This window comes from Alosa sapidissima, chromosome 1 (genome assembly GCF_018492685.1).
Source record: "Alosa sapidissima isolate fAloSap1 chromosome 1, fAloSap1.pri, whole genome shotgun sequence".
Lineage (NCBI taxonomy): Eukaryota > Metazoa > Chordata > Actinopteri > Clupeiformes > Clupeidae > Alosa > Alosa sapidissima.
In genome coordinates this window covers 28,262,071-28,283,769 of record NC_055957.1, presented here as the reverse complement: position 1 = coordinate 28,283,769, position 21,699 = coordinate 28,262,071, and the positions used below count along the sequence as shown (strand labels likewise).

The window sequence follows — 21,699 nt, the reverse complement described above, 5'->3', positions numbered from 1 at the left end:
GTCTTGACTGAAACCTTATATTATCGATAACCAATGAACAGCAAGCCTCTTTATCTGTCAGTCATCTCCCTCTCCAAACTACTTTCTTCTTTTGTTTCTCCTCCTGTTAAACACTTCTGAGATCTTCTCACTGCAACCGTCTGACCCCAAACCCCATTTAAAAAACAAACAAATTGATGCAAGAGCAAGAGCATGTAGCCCATTTCAGGTGAGAAGCTGCGAGTCAACCAAATGCTCCTGGACTGGACAAGCACTCTGAGATTATCCTGAACTATGGTCAGAGTGGAGAGGTCTTTGAGGTGTGATTGTGAGGAGATGTTAACCTGTGAGGCAGGAGAGAACCAACAAGTCATCAGGAGACGATGGAGAGATTCCGAGGGGTGGGGTGGGGTGGGGGGGATGCAGATGAAATGTTTGGTAACACAGCCAAAGCCAGCCTGTTGAGTGCACGCACACACACACAGAAACGTACACACTCAGACCCAAACATGCACACACAAACACACTCCCACCAAATCCCATACCCCCCTCTCCCCAAAACCCAGACACAAGAAGCTTTCTGAGGGTGTCCATGTATTTTGGTGCTGTTTTTTTTTTTTTTTTTTTTTTTTTCTCTTCTCGCTGCATGCCCAGCTGGTACTTGAGGCTGGCGAGGCGCTGGCAAGCCCCCTCTCAAGCGAGGGCGTACAACAGCACAAGACGCCCAGGATGCCAAGAGCCCGAGCTGCCAACAGCGCCTGCCAACACAGCTCAAGCACCCGGAGAGGAGGAGGTAGACAAAGAAGGGAGCACAGAAAGAAAGAGAGAAAAAAGAGAGAGAAGAGAGAGATAAGCAGAGTGGGGGGGGGGTGCTATACTTCAGGGTAAAGCAACAGGGACTGGTCCATGGAAGAGAGAGAGGTAGAAGTTTGTAGAATGGAGAGGAAGATGGAGGATGGGAAGTGGAAGGTGGAGGGGGAGAGAGAGAGAGAGAGAGAGAGAGAGAGAGAGAGAGAGAGAGAGAGAGAGAGAGAGAGAGAGAGAGAGAGAGAGAGAGAGAGAGAGAGAAAGAGAGAAAGAGATCACATACGATGGAGAGAGAGAAAAAGAGAAAATGAGACAGTGGAGTGGGCTGAGGGGGTTATAAGACAAAGCATTGACTGGAGAAGTGTATGAAACAGGGGCATAATGTAAAAGACATTGAGAATTCAGAGTTTTTCAGTGGGAGATGCAGCCGGTGTCAGAAGCCAGGAATGGAGAGATCAGAGGGCGGAGGAGAGAAAGTAAAGAAAGAGTGAGCGGCGTCACACAGGAGGCTGTAAGCCCATTGCTCTTCCCCTCCCTGCTTAGATTATCTCCAGCTCTGCTCTAGTTAACCACATCCAGGACACACAGGAAGGGCCTCACACATAATCACATCACACATCACTTATGTGCTGCCTATGCTAACTAAACTCCTACTACACACACACTGGCTATTCACAGACACATAAACTAATCATAAACAAGTCATTAACACCACCTTCACTACCGCCTGATGCAGAGGTGGGGGATAAGCATTCACTTCATCCTCCCCCTCGTAAGGAAATCCTGTTTCTTCAGGGGCCATGTGGATATTCCACCCTCCGTCTTCCAGAAGTTGGAATAGTGAAATGGAGCCTAAACCGGGGGAGTGTGCACTGTTTGGGGATCGTCTTAGCTAGGCCCCGCTTGTTTGACATTATGGTCGCCAAACACACTGACAGATGCTGCGGGGAGCAATCCCTGTGACGAATTTGGGGTCATTAATCTGAAAATAAAATCCCAACAAAGTCTGTGTTGTATTAAGAACACACACAAAAGCATCTCGACTCTCCTTTACAGCCATGCAGTGATGCGCTCCACACAGTCACACACCTCTCTTCATTGGACCTAAATGTATTGGAATGCGTGGTGGCATCAAGCACCACACAAGCATGAACAGACAGATACACACAAAGCCTGTTTAGGAGGAACTTCAGCACCAGTGAAAACCCTCCCAATCCCCTTCTCTGGGGCCCCCTACCCCCCCCCCCATACACACACACACACACACACACCTCGATCCCTCTCCCCACCCCCACTCTCCTCCACTGCGCCTGGATCAAATATTAACCACGGCCGCCTGCCTCCACTGAGCATGCCCAGAAGCCTGCCGGGATGAAGCCACTAACAAACACAAAGAGCTGTTAACTCCATGACTGCTGGAGCTTGGAAGGCAACATACAGCCAAAGACAAACACACACTATCCACACAGAGAGAAGACACACCAACACACTACAAAACACACAGTTCTCATCACTCATGCCATTCACACACACACACACACGCACATGCTCGCACACACACTATGGCACGCAGGCAAGGCACAACAAACAGCCTGTAACCCACCACAGTTGGAGCCCACTGGGGAAGCTGGCCACACACACACACCTGGGTGGAGTGGACGCAGAGCAGGGAGTGTTCATATGAGGGGGAATTATGCACAGAAAGCGAGGGATGCAGAGAGTGCAGCAGCGAAAGAGAAGCTGGTGGCGAAGAGGGGGAGCGCGGCGGAGAGAAAATGAAGATAAGGGAGGGCTGCTGGGGTGGAGGTGACTGTGAGGGCGTCTTTATGCAGATCCTTAACGCAGTCCTCATAATAAATCTCCCCCGCTCGCTCTCCCTTTTCACCCACCCCTCTCTACCTCCCTCTTCCCCTCTAGCTCACCCCACCTCTCTCCCTCCCTCCCTCCCTCCTCCTCTTTCTCTCTCTCCTCTCCTCCCGTCTTCCTCTCTTTCCCTCCCTCCCCCTTCTCGTTTTCTCTCCACCACCACACTCCCTCTCCCCCCCCCTTTCTCCAGCTCTCGTTTGCTCTCCCTCCATCCCCTCCTCTCTGTGTTTATGTCTTCCTCCACTATTATGATTCCAGTGCGTCGTCATGCTGCCCGCACTCCTCTTCTCTCCTTCCCCCGAGCCAGCCAGCAGACCGGGCATCATGGTAAAGAGCCAGATTACCCAATCAATCTTCCCCAGGGAGAGAGAAGAAGGGAGGGAGGGAGGGATGAGAGAGAGGGAGGGGATATATGAGAGAGAGAGAGAGAGAGAGAGAGAGAGAGAGAGAGAGAGAGAGAGAGAGAGAGAGAGAGAGAGAGAGAGAGAGAGAGAGAGAGAGAGAGAGAGAGAGAGAGAGAGAGAGAGAGAGAGAGAGAATACGGTATGGTGGGAGAATGACAAGAGACAGAAATAATGTAGGAGAGGTGGTGAGAGAGGGCTAGAGCGAGAAAGAAGAGGAGGGAGGAAAATAGTAACAGCAAGCAAGGGGGGGGGGGGAGAGAGAGAGAGAGAGAGAGAGAGAGAGAGAGAGAGATGCGTGCATGTAAACAAATGGCTGACAGACATTCAAGAATTTGAAAAGCAACAAGCATAACACCACCACATCCTCCAGAGGCATCTCTCCTGCTGCTCCAGCCTTGTACTGTTGCAGCAGTGGGGTACTACTGGCAGAAGCCGATCTGGCAACACTCCTCCACCAAAACCACCAACCCCACCAAGTGGCTCTCTGACCGCCGCACCTCAAGGGTAACCAGCTCCTGCTCCGATCAGAGAACCTGCTGATGGGAGAGGAGAAAGTAGCCTGGCCGCCGTGAGCGCCTGAGCAGTGCTGCTGGATGATCTCGGAGGAGTGGACACAGTAGCTATGTTCTCTTCCATTCTGATGCCCAGTCTCTAGGTCAGACTAGCCTACACCATGGAGCAGACACTGCTGTTCGCTCACTACTGAGCCTCTCCGGTCACTCTAGGGATACAGTACGCAGGGCAGTTCACCACTTACGGCCTGCGTGAGCCATCCATCACCCTCACATGGATATTAGCCTGTATTTACTTTACGACTATTAATCTAAAGCGATGGCGGGCCCTAGGACTGCAAGTGACTCTCCTGTTGAATCCTTAGGATGACTGATGATCATTACACGGTTTTAACATCAGACAGAGAAGAGGAGGAAGAGGAAAAGGAAGAGGAGGAGGAGGGCTGTGCAGCACAGCGAAGAGGAGCAGAGCGTGAGCGAGCGAGCGAATGGCGTTGGCATTAAAGGTGTCGAGTCCCCGAGCGCTGGGAGCCGAGCCAAGGCTGCAATCCCACAAAAAGCGCCGGATTAGCCCTCAACCATTCCTGGGATTTGAGGATTAGGGGGTTCTATTCCATTATCTTCCTCAGCACTGGAAAAATATTCTTCACTGTCTTAGCTCTCCCATACAGTCTGTGCATGTGTGTGTGTGCGTGTGTGCGTGTGTGTGTGTGTGGGGGGGGGCAACTTGGGCTACAGAATACAGAACCCCTACATTGAATGTATATTTACACAGACTCACACATACATACACCTTGACACACACACGTTGACACACAATGTAAGAGCAGAGACCACCCTGGCCCTGGCCTAGTGCACCCCAGCACCCGCTCAGCACTGGCACTTCACTCAGTAGTGGAGGGAATGGGGAGGTGTGATCATAAATCATTAGTCCCAAGGACACGCTAGTGGCCGCAAAGTCCTTGCCACAGATAGACACTGAATACTGCTGTTCAAGCACAAGATCAACAGACCTGATTCCCTTTCTCTTTCTCACACACACTTCCCGTTTTGCTGTCTGGGCCCCACAGGTGGGTAGCGTTGGGGGTTTGAACAGGCAGGTCAAACACAGCCTCTTGCCGCTTCTACACATGGGACTCTGATACTTCCATTAGCCATCGGAGCCATCAGCAGAGTGCAAACAGAACCAACGCACGCGGCACACGGCACACGGAGCCTACATGCAGTGGTGTGGTAGGAGGACCAGCAAGGAGTCAAGCTTGAAAAAAGGGCAACACATTTCACAGGTACACCATGGGACATATGCTTCAACTAAAGACGTTAGACTGATTCACAACTATCTATGGTTTGAATGGCCTTCAGCTTATGCTACCCATACATGAGAAGACTTTGACAAGATTTGGGAAAGATTCTTTAACTATTTTTAACTATGAAAGTCTTTCCCAAATCTTGTCAAAGTCCTCTGGAGAGGTGCACAGCACTTACAAGCCTTCATGATTTTGTTAAGTCTCAGCATACCATGCTAGATACAGGAAGTGGGTGACTGCCTGATAAAGGACCTGATAAACAGCCTGGTCATTAAGTAAAGCACCTACTGAGCCAAAACAAACACCTGCTCAAGCTGTAGATCACTGCTGAAAATCATTCAGGTGTTCAAGTGTCTTTCTTCACAGCCAGATACACACTGTTCTCAGGAAGAACAAGAGCTCTCTCTCTGTGTGTGTGTGTGTGTGTGTGTGTGTGTGTGTGTGTGTGTGTGTGTGTGTGTGTAATCAGTCACTGCACCTGTTAATCTGCTGGTAGGAATTAAAAGCATGCATCAGATTAGTCACCTGTCACTTCGTGCCTGATCTGATGGGCCTAAGAAGACTAAAGTGTGTGAGTGTGTCCCTCTCCTCCACTCTCTCCAGAGCTCCAAACAAACAGATTAGGCCTCGGCGGCCGTGGCCCGCGGGTCAACGCCAGGCGAAAGGCTTAGAGGCCTGAGCTCTGAGCTCTGCTGCCTCGCCATCAGAGGGAACTCAAAAGAACATGGTTAACGGCCACACACATACGGAAAGTAAACATACTTAAACTCACTTCTATCTCTCTAAACCGTGTGAGCACCCACCCCCCATGCCCCAACACCAAAACCATTGTACCAACCAAACAGCAAATACCATCATCCCCACCCCACACTCCCATCCACTTAACAAACATGGTTAACACCATTAAGTATCCCATACACAACCCAAAATGGCAAACACCAAGCACTACACCCCATCTCTCCTCTTTGAAAGAGGGATCAGCCGTACACCACCCCATGCTTCCCCACGTCTGCTTCTCTGACCAGTCACACTGTCAGCTCAGCTCCACACACACACACACACACACACACACACACACACACACACACACACACACACACACACACACACACACACACGACAACAGGGTTCCAGACTGTCCAGAGGAGAAGCTAGGCCCCCCCCACCTGCTGCCCTATCCAAAAATACACAAGCAGCTACCCACCGCAGGAACGGAACATGGATGAGCATGATGACTCAATCAGCTCTTCATGAAAACACACATCAAATGGAGATCATGTTTCCTCCTCTTTTCTCCCCTCAGGAGAATGGAGCTCTGGTCTCCCGCCACTATCAACAAAAACCCAAAAGCACCCGAGCAACCCACAGCAAGAAACAGAGGATGAGGAGGAGGTGACTCACATAGTCGTGGAAGGCCTTGGCCTCGCTGGAATGCTCGCAGGTCTCGCGTCTGTCAGGGGCAGCGCAATACAAGTCCCAGAATACACTGCAACAGAGAGAAGAGAGGGCCAGTTATAGAGTAACACAGTTATTCACAGAAATTTCACATCAAACACAAACAATTCAAAGTCAAATGAGCCAGACACACACGCCGCCATCATCATCATCATCAATCCTGCCATAGTGACCCTCTTCCCAGTCCCCATCACTCCTCCTTGACCTCCTCTGACTAAGCAATTTCCTGCCAATCAAACGACAGCTTCAAACCTTCTCGCCGCTGCAGTAATTCCCAGCCCACTTGGCACAGGGCGGCAGGGCTGCGGATCAATTAAGCCGGGATTTCCTCAATTAAGTCCAGTGTGGCCCCTGTGGGCACCCGGGGCCGCGGGGGCCTCCCTCCAAATGGCCTGTTAATTACTGCGGCCAGACTAAGCACCTGTTTAACAGGCCCAAATTGGATTGCTCCTGGTCCTTGGCTATCGATTTAATGGATAGCCCATAAAACCTGGTGAAAGAGGGCCCTAGCAGAGCTGACACAGGAGAGAAGGATCGCAGCTCAAGCGTGTTTGGAAAAAAAAAAAAAGAAGGCAAGAAAGAGAAAGTAAAAGGGGATTGGGAGGATCTCTCAAAGTTATGGTGTGAAGTCTTAGTGGCGCACAGACTCTCAAACATGTGCATTCACACAAACGGTTTGAATGTAAAAACAGGGGGAAAAAATAAGGGGGGGGGGGGGGGGTCTCAACTTCATCCCAGGAAGTTGTAATGAAAACAGTGGCTCACCGCCTCTTGTTCTTGGATGACCCATTTTAAAGTCGGGGGTTATGAAACCTGCTGGTGCGGAGACTGAGTTTTAACATGGGCTTCGACAGAATAAACAAACTCCGTCCGCAGGAGCAATAACAACGCAGGATATGGGGAAATACCAGTATGCTTGTACCAAGAGAAGTGGAGAGGCTCAAAAAAGATTTTGAGAGAGAGAGAGAGAGGGTTTGGGGGGGCACTCTGAATCGGATCTGGTATGGTTCAGGACTCCAGGATCCATTCCAGTCCGCTGATGTTGAAAAAAAGAGGGATGGGGAGAAAGGAAAGGTAGAGTTGTAGGCAGAGAAGAAAAAGGCATAGAGATGGATGAAAAGAGCAGGGCTTAACAGGAGGGAGGAGAAGAAGAAATGAGGAACAGGCACAACACGGTGAGACAACAAAGATAGAGAGATACAAAGAGGGGGATGAGAGGAAGAGAGAGAAGAGCATGGGGCAGAGGGGACGGGGGGCAGCAGAGCCCGGGGGCAATTCTGTCCTGCTCTGGAGCAGGTTATAAAATGAAGGCAAGTGGCATGAGCCTCCACCACACCACACCACACCACACGCCCACTGACGCAGCGTGGAAGAACACAAGGTGTGAGAAAGAGTGATTCAGACAGTTTAATGATGGCTGGGCAGAGAGAGAGAATAAATGGAGGAGAAGACCCTATGAAAGTGAGTCAGAGAGAGAGGGAGGGAGAGGAAGTCAGAGAGATAGAAGAAACGATAAAGAGAGAGGGTGGGTAAAAGACTAATATAAGTTTGATATTAAAACAACAAAGAGGCGCCAATGCAGCATCAAATGCAGAGCTGCAGTTTATACAGGTTAATAGATGGCCAATGTCAATGCTGAGCCTTTCTAGAGGGATTCTGACCTAATAAAAAACAAAATCTGAACATGATCACTGAATGGTTTTGTTTTTTTAAAGAGGAGGGAATTTAGAAAAAATAATTTAATAGTTTTTTTTTACCGGTGTAGTTGATGTAGTTGAAAATGATAAGAACAGTCATTTCCGCGTGGACGTTGCTTAAGACAAGTTCTAGAACATAAAAAAACAGACTCGAGTTCTACAGCCCTGATCCTATGTAATTTATTATCTAGTGTTGGCCCTTAACCTCGCCCCTGTATAATGTAACAGTAGAAGCAAGGAGGGGACACTGAGGACTCCGAGCAGAGCTCTGCTGCTCAGCTTCCAGCCAGACACATCACCTCCTTCAACAATAACAGCACACACACCATCAGCAGCCAAACACGCCACAGGTGTCTGGTTCCCGTGCCAACTCATGAGTTATTGTGCGCATGTATGCGCGTGTGTGTCCGTGCGTGTGTCAATGGCAGAATTCATCATGGCATATTTTTGTTGTTGTCGGCAAAGTAAACGCGTGACCTGCACCAAGGGAAAGGCCACCTTGCTAATTCTAATGGCAAAACAGAGAAAATTGAAAAAAGGAAGAGAGAAGATAAACTGACAGCAAGGAAGATGAAAAGTCACAGACAAAGCATGAAAGGTAGAGAAACATAAACACATCTCGCCGACAGCTCACGTCACATCAGCAGCCATCCGTTTCTGTGCTTCTCGTCAATCACGCTCACCAAACACCACCGACACGTCACAACATGATGGCAGCAAAACGGTCCAGTTATTACAGCCAACAGATTGTGAATCTGCAGCACACTCATGTTTACAGAGGAAACACACTGTATCAGTTCTGATGGGAGAGAGGCCATTGACCGACAAATCTGTGGCGCCTACACTTCCTTCCTTCATTTCTTCATTCAGCTGCTGTTTTCATCCAAAGTCAGTTACAGGTTCACATTGCATCATGTCTGTGATTTGTGCACTGAATCTAAATCTGCTTCCAGAGCTAGAAATCACAGGGTATAGCCTAGTCTTTTGATGACCATAGAACCAGAACTACAACCAGCCACTATTGTTGACACACAACAACCCCCCACGCCCACCTCTTCATCAGACCTCTGGCTCACCCACCCATCACACGCATACAGCTGCATCCAATGACGTCACAAAAGCATCTTTCTGCATTCAAAGGCTGGGTGCAGCTCAATGTTATGCGGCTGGCAGAGGCTAATTGTGGGTAACTACAAGGATTACCTCATTTTCATCTCAAGGGGGTCCGCTATAGGCTCTTACTCAGTATGGGGGCAATAAGCTACGACTTGGGAGTGTGAAACTGCTGTGACTAAAGCAGAGGCATTGTTTTCTTACTCCAATCAAGCAGCAGGATACTGTGGAGAGTAGTTTACATATCCATGGAAGCACAACAGACACAACCTCCGAATTAGCCCAGGGCAACAACACTCAGTATGACGTAGGGTAGCTTACATAAGAGGAAGGCCCTGAATGCGAAGCGTGACAATTGGTAGTGGCCGAACACGATGTCCACAGTGATTCATTTAAGTAAGGGACAAAATGGAGACAAAAATGACAGAGGAACCGCATGGCGGATCCGAACCTGCCGGAGATTCAAGACTAGAGCCTTAAGACCGTAACGGCAGGGGATCCATTGATTAGCCAGCTGAAGACACCCTCCCTGCCACCTGCATATCTTCCAAAGACCACTTCTACCCCTCCTCCATGTCCTTTTACTTCACCAGCCCAAAAAATGACCCTCCGCAAACGCAGGGGCTGTTGACCACCCCTGACCCCCTGCTGTCCTTATGACCCATCATTCAGGCACCTTGTCCAATCAGATCCATACAGGGGGACAGTGGGGAGGGACCTAGAAGTGAAGTTGGTGAGAGGTGGGCGGGGATATGGCCATATACAACAAAGGAGGGAGGATGGGGATGAGGGGGGCTGGTATGCGAAGGGTTAATCCGTTTGGTGCTCTTTGGGCTGGAACAAAGCAGAGGGACGGCAGACAAAGGTTGATTGGGGGGGGGGGGGGGGGTGTTAGGGACAAGGGGGTTGGGGCGGTCCTTTCCCTTGCCATCTGGGCCCTTTGTTTGGGGCATAGGGGTGGCAAGCAGGGGTGAGAGGCAGGAGGGGGCGACTTTGTGCCCCAGGCAGTAGTCATGCCCTGGGAGTAGGGGCTGCGACCTCATGATTTGGCGAGCAGCGTGGGTCAAGCTGCTACCATGCAGTTCTAACTTACGACAGCCAGCTCAGCACTAAGCAAACGGCTTGGCATGCTTAGCTAACGTCTAAGCGCCAAAGCTAACAGCTGCTCTCTTTGGGATACTTTTATACATAGCCCTGGAGAAGTTAACTCCGGGGATATTTAGGTTTAAAAGAAGAAGAGGAACCTACAATTAGCCACGCATATTCAATACATAAAAAGCTCTCACATACACACACCAGAGCCAGGAGAGAGCTCCTTGAATTTGCACAGTTGGCTGATTATCAACGGGATAAAAATGTCTGATTACCCCAATTATGAGCATTGAAATATTGATTGCCTGGTGAACACACACACACACACGGCTCATTTACCTCATCTTTTACACATAAAACAAATAAACACATACACATACACATACACATACATACATACATTTCGAGAGGTGTGGAAAATTGTGGAGAGACATTACAAGCATGTAATCATAAGCGTAAAAAAGAATAACATAAAAGCCAGACTTACCACCACCACGAGTGCAGGAATCCTGGGGGTTCCCCCAGCGTGATGTTCTTCTCCCATCGGATCTGCAGGGGGACAAAGGCACAGTCAGATCCCCATAGACACCTGCCACGAGTGCTAGGACTGCACAGCAGCACAGGGGCCGACCGGGGAGAGGTGCCTACTCACTCCCCATCAACACAGCCATAGCCAGATCTCACAGTCTTGTCTGTATTAATGTCAGTTTAAGCTTATTGCGGACACTACAGTGTCACCATAGTGCCACACTATCACCACTGCGTTAGCAACTATTTTAATATTGTGTTTAAATACTTTGCATCATAATCGATCCAAATTAATGCATCATAGTGGCACCTGTACCCGTCATAAGGGTGCTGATATGTGACTTATAAACTAGTACACAGAATCAGCAGAAAGGGAGTTGAACTAACCGTGCGCCAAGGGTTAAGAATCACAAGGGCGAGAAATTAACCTATTAGAAGAATTATACACGGATGGTTACCCAAGAAAATGTACCACTGACCAAATAAAGAGGACAGCTTTTTTTCCTCACATCTTTTTTTATTGAAAGTGAGTTATTTAATTCGGTCCGGAGGTTACGAACACTTTATCAGCCAGCTCCATCCAGTCACGTTTCCAGCCGCCAAGATAAAAATCGGAGAGAAGGCGTTGCTTGTGTGCTAGTGCTTTTAGAGACGTACGTATACAAAATGAGAGCTAAGGCCACTACAGTTCCAATGTTAGCGATTATGCTTAGAGAGAGAGAGAGAGAGAGAGAGACACAGAGACACAGAGAGAGAGAAAGAACAGAACAGAACTATGCACAACAATAAAGCCCTTTGGGATTTTCCCCATGTGAAACACAATACACACACATAATCTGTGTGCTTTCATACACTGCAACACAATATTGCACTTTTCTTTTCAGACCGGTTAGGCGGATACAAGAGGCCAATTGTTGCACAGGTCAACTGTTAATTAATTTGACATGACTCAACACCCTTTACTTTATTTCTTTCCATTTTTTTAATGAAAGACAAGTGATCTGTTCAACTACATATCAGTTCTGTGCTATTTACACATGGACAGGGGGAGGAGGGGAAAAAAGCATGGAGTAGAGGGCTGTCTGAATTACATAAGTGTTCTTGACCTCTGGGCTCGATTAGAATGTGAATTCCATGCCAGTCCACACTACTCTGGGGGTAGTAATCCGATTCACCCACTTATCACCGGGAAGCGCAGGCGTATCAGTGGACTACGTGAGAGGGGGCATGGAGGGGAGCTGTGTTTGTGCGTGAGCGTGTGTGTGTGTGTGTGTGGGGGGGGGGGGGGGGGGGGGGGTGTCTTACCTCAGATAGGAACGTCTGTGCTGATTTCTGGGCTCCAACATGCAGTAGATACTCGTACACGTATAAAGCTAATCTGTAAAAAGCAAAGAGAGGGAGAGAGAGAAGACAGTTAATATAAACGTGGTGATGGTCTTTAAATGCAGAATTAACTCTGTAAAATGAGCATGGTTAAGGGCATCAGCAATCGCAAACAACGTGGGATTCGGTGGCGAGAGCAGGAGCATCGGAATTTTCGCTGTCAGCGTGCGACCGGAGGGAAGCAAAAAAGGCCTTACAGTCAAATCACAGACTAATATACCAGGTCCACACACGCACATACAAATGATCCTCCTGACAACCAATGTGGCAGTAAAGCACTCATACTCTGCAGAGACGTTTGTTGTCCCATAGGTCCATACAGAGCACTTAACAAAGCTTGGTTTTTATCTGCATGGAAGTTGGATAGTGAGCCTTTAACACCACAAGGAAGCCATCACAATCAATGCAGAGAAGGATGTTAGTACCACAGGGTGTAACATCACCACTGATCAGTCCCACTACTGCACACAAAAGCACCTCAGCTAGCGCCTACACAGTGCCCAACCCCCACCAGTCTGTCGATGTTCTGTTCTCTCTTGCTCCCTCTGTGTGTGTGTGTGTGTGTGATTGAGATGGAAGAGGGGGGGGGGGGGGGGGGGGGGGGAATCAGTAATCGATGCAGGCCAGTGTGTCTGGAGTTGCTATCCCAACCCAACAGCACCACCATGCTTCTCATATTTTTGTCCTTTTCTGGATATCTCCCCCATATCCCAATGTCTGTTGTTTAGTTGCACTCGTAATTACCCAACTCAAACACACACATACCACACACACCACACACACACACAGATCCATCTCAGCTCCCTGCTTCTATTAGGCGAGAAAATAGCCTCTCTGCCTCTCCTGGCCAAATTACACCCAGAGATGGGGACCATTTCAGAGACAGACATCGTGCAATTTAGTATGCTGGATACGTGCTGTGTGTGTGTCTTTATGTTTGTGTGTTTGTTTGTGTGTGCGCGTGTGTGCGCGTGTCTCTGTCCTTAGTTTGTGTTTAGGCGTACTTGCATGTTTGTGTGAAAACATAACACGTGCATCTGTGTGTTGGTGTGTCTGTTTGCTTGTTGTGTCTCTTGGGAACATTTCAGCGCGTCTGCATCTGAAGGCCTGTTTCCGCCTGTCCGCCTGTCCGCCTGTCTGCCTGCCCATCTTCCCACCGGTCTGCATCCACTGCAAATCAGACCATGCCCATCCTCTTCAGCAGTGGAGACACCTCAGCTCTCTCTCATCCCTAAGCCCTGTACCCTCAAAGACTTCACTGACATCCGTTGATAAGTGATCAAGTTTGAGAGGCTGTACGGGCTCAATGCTATTAACAGAAATGGGACAGCACCTGTGATCGATCCTCAAATTAACAACACCAAAAACGTGTCGCAAACACTTTTCCGTTTTATGGCAGGCTTCCAGCCACCATTTGGGTAACGTAACCCTGTGTTTCACGTCACAATGCTATGAATTGTTGGTAATTCCCTTGAGTAAAGTCTACATAGATGCCGACTTACAGAAAGGGCACAGAAAGGTTTTTGAGCGAGACCTGAAGCACTTCACAATCACACAGTGGGACAGCCCTAAACCCTCATGAAGTTAGCAGGAACGCCCATCAAAGTCTCGGAGTTCATGAAGGGAGAGATTTGGAATCAACCCTCCTCTCCAGTATGGTGAGGCTACTACCAGCCAGGCAGCCAACTAGCCAGGCAGCAGGAGCACGGACTGGTTGACCATCCCATTCTTTTCCTCCAGGTCACATGCACACAACTTTAGCATTTCAACTCCCTCCTTCCATGTGTGCTGTGGACCTTAATGCTGGGCACATTTTCTCATTAGGGTGATGCTGCTTTCTCTTCCTCCACAAGTCTATCCGTTTCTTTGATGCCTATTGAAACATGAAGCAAACTAGCTTAGGCAGTTCCACTCCCTCCTTTCCATGTGCTGGTGTGTGGACCCAACCTCTAACCGAAGCATTCCAAACCAGTGTTGCCCAAAGCATGTTTAACACAAGGGTATCTTCATAGGGAGGCCTTCATGGGAAAAGCCAAAAGTGTGGAGCACTCTCTACCCCAAACACACGTCATATCGGTAGAGCACAGTATCCATGGGCAGCTGAATCCCACAGATGCCCATGAATCTATTCATGGGCTTTCTCTCTTTCTTTCTCTCTCGCTCATTTTCTCTCTCTCTTTCCCTCCATTCTTAAAACGGTGTGGCCCTGAACAGATTGAGAAGCAGCATGTGTTTAAGTGGGTCTGTGTGTCTATCTGTGTGTGTGTGTGTGTGTCTGTGTGTGAGCGTGGGTAAGCAGGCACACACTGAGCTAGCGATGAACAGGGCAGAACAGAGCTGCGCGGCAATAAAACGGGGGAGGAGAGCATCTCTGGGATCACTTAGTCAATCACCCACACACACAGGGCACTGAGGCCAGACGAGCTGGAGGAGGGCACAGAGGCCCACACACACACACACACACAGTCAGTGTCTCGGGAGAGAGACCAGAATGACAACACTTCTCACACCACAGGCAGGGGAAAAGGAACAATCCCACTGAAACAGAGAGAGAGAGAGACAGAGAGAGAGAATGACTGACTGGGGGGGGGAAAGTGAGAAAGCGCCATTGTAAGCCCCCCCCCCGGTGCTGTCTAAACCGGCTGTCATATCAGAGCCTCGGCCCCTGTAAAATTACCACGTGCTCATAAGTGGCTAAAGACTACACTGGAGGAAGTGGAGGCCTCTCTTCCACACGGCTACTCCCTTCTGATCAGTTTAAGAGAGGGGCTAGGATCTCTAGAGCCAATGGCGGTTCTGGGGCAGCTCAATGGCTCCCTGCCTGCGTCTGCCTGTTTGCTTCAGTGAGGCACGCAAACACACATATACACACGCGCACACGTGGACGCACGCACCCCACCCCCCCTCTCCATCCCAGGACCTGATAAAAATTTAATGGCAGGGGATCCATGTGATCTGAGGGGAGGGAGAGAATGTACGCATAGATGTAGGGAGAGAGACAAAGACAGGGAAGAATGAAAAGAATGAAATGAGCAAAAGAGGAGAGATCGTGAAAGTGAGACAGGGGAGAATCTAGGGGAGAAGGAACGAGGAGAGACTAAAATGAGTAGAGGAGAGTGAGCGATAGAGAAAGAGTGGAGCAAAAAAAGGGGGGGGGGGGGGGGGAGAGGGGGGTTGGGTCTGTGCGTGCTCCAACGTTGGATAACGGCACCTGGCGTGATGCATTATTTAAAAACATTCATTCAATTGCAAGGGCTTCAAGAGGGAAGGAAGCCAGTGCTCCCGTTAAGCACAGACCAAATGCAACAGTCACAGGGCTAAAAGCAAAGATCAGATCAGAAATTTAAAGCCATTATATGTAGCCTAATGATCCACGTTCAAATCTTTAAAACCCCATCCCAAGCCTGAATTCCAGCACAGTGCCTGAGAACTTTAAGCCCTGCCGTCTGATTGAGCCGGGCCAGGAGTTTGTGGCTCAAATATGTGCGGTGTGTGTGGGTGCACACTGTACAGAACTGTCAACACCAGCGGATCTCCATCAGCTTGTTTGCAGCTGATCATTCAACATGTTGAATTGGCGTCTGAGCCGTCAGGAAAAGGGCTGCTCTGATTGGCTGTTTAGCTTGCCTACCTGTTACTGAGAAGCAGGAGAGGTGGTACAATAATCACCCACAGACGTAATTGTGGTGAAATTTGTCCAGTAGCACTTCATGAAGACATTAAGATAAACCAGTCTGAACGTAGGTAAGGAGGTGCAATTCCTGAAGTCCATATTTTGCCTCTGGTTTCTCCCTTTCCCCCCCTCCTCTCACACACATCAATTACATTTTTTGTATTGTCTGTGTTGTGCCAGAGCAATGAGAAAATTGTAATCAAGCACTGCTTTATTCACGCTTAGTCGGCGTCTTTACATTTACGCATGCGGCGTAGGCGCACTGACCAGGAGAGAGAGGGAGAGAAGACCGGAGAGAGAGAGAGAGAGCGCGAGAGAGAGAGAGAGAGAGAGAGAGAGAGAGCGCGAGAGAGAGAGAGAGAGAGAGAGAGAGAGAGAGAGAGAGAGAGAGACGAAGGGGAAAAAAGACCCAATACGTCCAAGATAAAGGGCAGACATTTGAAGGAGAGAGAAGTGAGGGAGAAAGAGAGGGAGATAAAAGAGGAGTGCACAGGAGAGAGAAAAAAGTGGATAGAGGGGATACAGGTGGCTCATCCAGGATCAGAGACGGATTAATCAGAGGCGGCTGAAGCTGCGCTGGCGGTCCAGGCAGGGCAGTGGACAATACGCCGGTCAGCCTGGCCGGGCGTCCAGCAGCAGAACAGTCACTGACCAGAGCCCAGGAGAGGCCCGTTCAAGGGAGTCTGTGCAGTGAGTCTGGGAGGAAAGTGCAGGCCGGGCCACTTACAAAGGTCTGTTACCAGCAATGAAATTAAACTTTAAACATTAAACTCTTACCCAGTCTTTTCAGAACTACAGCACACACATTGTTCTTGTTTTAAATGCAGTCGTTTACTCAATTCCAAACAAAATACACGCTCATAACATAGACACCATCAGCGCAGCCATTGGTTGTGTTCCACAGTGCTGCTATCTGTACTCCACTGTCTGCCATCATAGTCCGCCCCGTGTCAGATAAGCGGTTGTGACTGGTTGCTGGATTTTTTTGGTGATTCGGAAATCGGCTTCAATGGGACAGCCTCCAGGCGGACCGGCAGAGCAAGGTTCATCTGGCTTCACCCAAGCTAGTTATGGCTGAACGTGACAAGAAACACACCCAGGACCTAGGCCATTTATGCTTTGGTTTATTTTTGTTTAATTACAGGTACCTACTACATCTATGCAGCTGATGGTTCCGCAGTAGGGGAGGGACCGTTCTTTTAATATGTGACTACTATGCAGAGTAGCTGAGAGAGAAGCACTGGCCGGTTTTCTCACATGTAAAACTGAACACTCAAGGAAGTAAACAGTGTGGCTCTCCATGCCTGTGGGAAAATCTGACAGAAGTGTCTGGCCTCCAGTAAGAAAGAAGGCTGCCTAGCCTCACTTCCCTGAGGGGTCTGTCAGGTGCCACTTAGCTTTCGGTTTGGCTTGTTTTGTTTGGTCATCACAGGCACATGTAGCAAGTGGGGAGAGCTAATGGGTACATAACAGACAGAAGAGTTCTTAGTCCACCTCTGCTCGTAATAAGAAAGGAGGGAGTCAGTGGCGCAACAACAGCAAGCCTGGCTCTGACACTCATGCTTAAAAACAACATCAACAACAGCAACAAAAACAACAACAGCAAATAACACATTTGGAAGGAGTAGCTGGTGGAGGGTAGTTTGCCTCAACAGACGCAAAGTATTGCAAACACAGCCAGTGTATCAAATTGGCTATGTTTGTCTGTCTCTCTCTCTCTCTCTCTCTCTCTCTGGCCCCAAGCAAATACCTGCTGCACGTGCCTTCCCTGTAATATGCAAATGTCTTAGAGAAGCCTGTTTAGGCTGAGAAGAACAGTCTCTCTGGAACTCTGGTCTCCCCCACCCTAAACCACCATCACTCTTTTATCTTAAAAACCTGAATGGCGGCTAGCTCAGGGGGATGCCTGAGGGGACAAGCCCCTTTCTCTCTCACACATATATACACACACACACAGAGAAAAAGGGAAGAGAGTGTTGCTGCCTCCCTCTCATTCTCCACCTCACGACTCCACCAGCACCACAACAACCAGCACATCTGCTTCTGCCACTCTCCGATCCAAACCACAGGGACAGAGAGACACATGAGAGAAAGTTGAGTGAGTATTGAAAGCGTGTGTCTGTGGTGTGCCTTTGCGAGACAGAGAGAGTGATGCTAGCTAACCAATACACCAAAAGGGGTAGCACACCAAGCAAGGTTCCCACACCCTGAGCTCACGACCCAGGCGTGATGCCTTTGACGACATACACCCCCAGGGGCAGATGGTTTTGTGCGTGTGTGTGTGTATATATATATATTATTTATTTATATATATATATATATATATATATATATATATATATATATATATATATATATATATATATATATATATATATATATATATATAACAGCGCACTGAGCTCCAGTTTCAGCCAGCCGTCATGGGATTTTTTTCTGCACTACACCGGGTACAAGGCATTCAGCCATCAAGCAAGACCCAGAGTCTAGGGCATCTGAGGCCAGTCAGAACCAGCAAGATGTGCCGAGGACCTGATGGTTAACCTGAGTAAGAAGCTGAAGTGCCCCGCTGGCCATCTCCTGTTGGTTCAGCCCTCTGACCTCCTGTGGACCATAAGCCCCTGGGACACGCACATCACCTTAAACAGGCTGGTCTTGGAGTCTGAGGTGGATTCAGCCCCTTGATCTTGTACTACTTTATATTCCCCTCCACAGACTCAAACACTTTCCCTTGCACATTGGAGGCAGAAAGAGAATTAGAGTCCTAAATTCCCCATCGAGCTAAACAACAGGATGTCTTCCTCATGACAAAACCATGCACCTCTTTTGTCATGTTCATGTAGGACGGCACAGAGTGTGTTCCTGCAGCCCTCCATCCCCTTTTTCTCCCTCATCTCTTGGCACTCGCTCATGCTCTCTCGTTCTCTCTCCAGCTCCTCTTTTCAAAGGGATCTCCCAGATGTATGCGTGGAGTACACCTGACATCTCGCCTCGGGCTCGCAGACAAAACCCCATCTTTAAACTTGAATGAAGCCGGGCCACATAAGCGCCAATCATGTCCTCACCCCTGCTCTCTATTATTCATGCCTACAGCACAGGCAAGGGCCAGTGGGGGGGCCACACTGCACACGGATGGCACAGAGGAAGGAGAGGAGGAAACGGGGGAAGAGTCCGAGACCGGCAGAGAGTGTGTGTGGCACACTTGACATCTACAGGCAACTAACTGTTCTTTCCCCGTATGAAAAACGTTGCTGTTAGAATGTTTACACTGGAACCCCTCCTTTGAATGTTTGATCAGCGCTGGTGCTATGCACTTTGTTGAGGCACATCAGTGTGAAGTTAAACAGAGCCTTGACGTTAGTGTCTGTTCAAACTTCATAAACTGGGCCAAAGTAAAGACTGCAGGAGAGAGAGAGAGATGCATGCAACAGGAAGAACTGTTGTCCAGTGCACATGTGTGCCACTCATAGAGAAAGCTTCAGGTCCTAACTTATCTTTCATCAACTCTAAAATCACCATATGTTTGGGTGGTTACAAGTTAGGCATTTCGACATGCTAAAGAGTGGTTTAGTTTAATGTCTTGAACTTCCCATCAATTGGATAAATAGGGCGACAACCCGAATTTATTAGAGGTCAGTGGGACCAGGTTCGAGCACAACACAGTAGTCCGAGCAAATACTGACAAACTCTGAAGTTTGGTTTAAACATATGAGGGGTCTACTCCACACACCAACTTTACGAAGTCTTCTAAGCTGTTGAGTCAGCTGGTACGCAAGCTGGACAGACTACTGCTATCGATGTAATGTACAGAAGTGGAAATGCAAACAACTTAGTAAATAAACTCACTGGCCACTGTTCTCAAGTCGGCGAACCGATTTGAAGCAAGAAATCTGCCGTGATGTTTTTACTACGAGTTCGGTTTGTATACAGAATTGTTCTGACATTCGGGTATCATTGCAGCGTATTAACTTTTGCACTACCAGCCCAAAACCATGAAACACAATTATTGTGTTGAACTGATCTAGTATAAACAGTAGGTAAGTCTTCTCAATACAGTGCTTACTGGTGAGACATGAGATGGGTATATCGACGAGAGAGCACACCAGCTATCTCTTACAAGGTCTTGTGGAGTTATCTGCTAGCTGATTACACTGGCAAACAACACTGTTTGTAGATGCACCTCGTCGCAGCTAGCCCTTGCTAGTTCCACGGCCACTTCATCCGCGACACAAACACTCTTATCAGGAAACAATGTGTTACATTTGAGTTGGAATGCAGCCATTTTAACTCAAGCCAATGGGTACACAGACGCTGCTGGGTAATCATTCCGTGCCCTATACAATAGATATAAAAATCTGGCGTTCGTGCATCTTCCTCATCCAGATTTCCTTTCAACCTGACTGTATGAATGCATTGTTTCCTTTCAGCAGGCTAGCTACATGGCTAACCTTACTAACTCAACAGAGCTCCCCCAAAACGATAACGTTCCGTAGCGTTATCATCACTTCCATCCGACGTTCATTGTTATTAAAACGGTGTTGTGCACTGCAAAACATGCGAACTAGTTATCTGGTATCTCTTTAGATAACGTTAGAGGAACTGTTCCTGTACTAAACCATTTACATATTACCAACACTGTATTTTCATTAAAACAATTATTAGCTCAATTAACTCGGCGCATCAAAACTCCATAAAGAGCTGAGTTAGCAAGCCACACAAGAAGCTAACGTAGGTTAGCAAAGACTGGTAACAAAAGTCAGACAATCAGGACACAACACCCTGAAAAGAGCAAACAAAACAATAGCGAAACTGCACAAACGCAACAGCCCACAAGCAACAGTCCGTACAATCAACATGCAACAATATTCAACAAAGCAACAAAAACACAATGCACTGTAAGACATAAAAGTTAACAGTTCGCTGGCAACACGGTTAGCAAGCCAGCTTCACATGTAGCTACTGGAGAAATTGGTGTCAGCCGTGGTCTCCAGGTAATGTTAGCAGGTTAGGTCTCTCTACCAATGCACAAATATACTTAAACTTACTTCTCTCTCGCTTGGCTATCGGAGGGGACGACTGCTCCTTTACCTTTGGCGTACATGTTGGACACTGTTTTAAGACTTTTACCCACTCAACACATGTCAAAGAAAGCAGCCCGCAAAACGTTCTATCTCCATAGCTACCCGGTTAGTGTTTTTTCCTCCTTTTTTTACATCTCCAACATTGGCCACAAATCAGGCACAGTTTCTACTGGGGGGACTTGAAACAGGCCACTGGTAGATTTTTTTTTTTTCAATCGCTGTTCCAGGATTCTAGCCACACTCCCTCTGCTGCGGAGAGAGTGGGGGTTTCTTAAAGGGAACGCAACATTTTAATGGTAACTTTGGTAGGTGTATGTTGTATTGTGATAAGATGTCACAATGCCACTTGCTTGTATAAAAAGACAGTTTGTTGATTTGTGAATGGTGATTAACGTACATGGGCTTCACGTGCAATTTAATGCTTTGAAATGACCCCAAGGATTAGGTTTATGTTTTCCTCTCTCAAACCTTGTTTTCACATTCTGACAGAATCACTAAGCATGGAAATGTAGCCCAGGCTACCAACTCATCTTCTCTCTAATTGTGTGGAGTTTCAAAGAATCCTGAGATTCTCCACCACACAGCCTTATTCCTTTTAACATAGTGTTACTTGGATGGGTTTGGTGATTGTTGACCAGCTCAGGACTGAAGCTCTTGCACATGGTAAATATTTCTCAGAAGAATAACATCATATAGCCTAACATAAGAAATCAAGGGAGTCCTTCTCTTGTCTACTTGCAAAATTCTATGCATATCAATATGTAGCCTACCTAGGCCTACATCATTTCTTCAAGTTCGACTC

At 48.1% G+C, this 21,699-nt stretch overlaps 1 protein-coding gene across 1 annotated transcript in view; it reads right to left on the bottom strand.

Annotated features, from left to right (window-relative positions):
- Positions 1 to 21,161, bottom strand: part of zgc:110158 (uncharacterized protein LOC553590 homolog) — a 32,388-nt gene extending 11,227 nt beyond the window's left edge. Inside the window, exons 1-4 of the mRNA XM_042058243.1 lie at positions 20,862 to 21,161; positions 12,066 to 12,138; positions 10,720 to 10,781; positions 6,242 to 6,361 (exon numbers count right to left, since the gene is read on the bottom strand). Of these exons, the coding sequence (XP_041914177.1) occupies positions 6,242 to 6,361; positions 10,720 to 10,781; positions 12,066 to 12,138; positions 20,862 to 20,917 (311 nt within the window). The 5' untranslated portion in view covers positions 20,918 to 21,161. The remainder of the gene's footprint in view (positions 1 to 6,241; positions 6,362 to 10,719; positions 10,782 to 12,065; positions 12,139 to 20,861) is intronic.
- Positions 21,162 to 21,699: the final 538 nt, after the last annotated feature.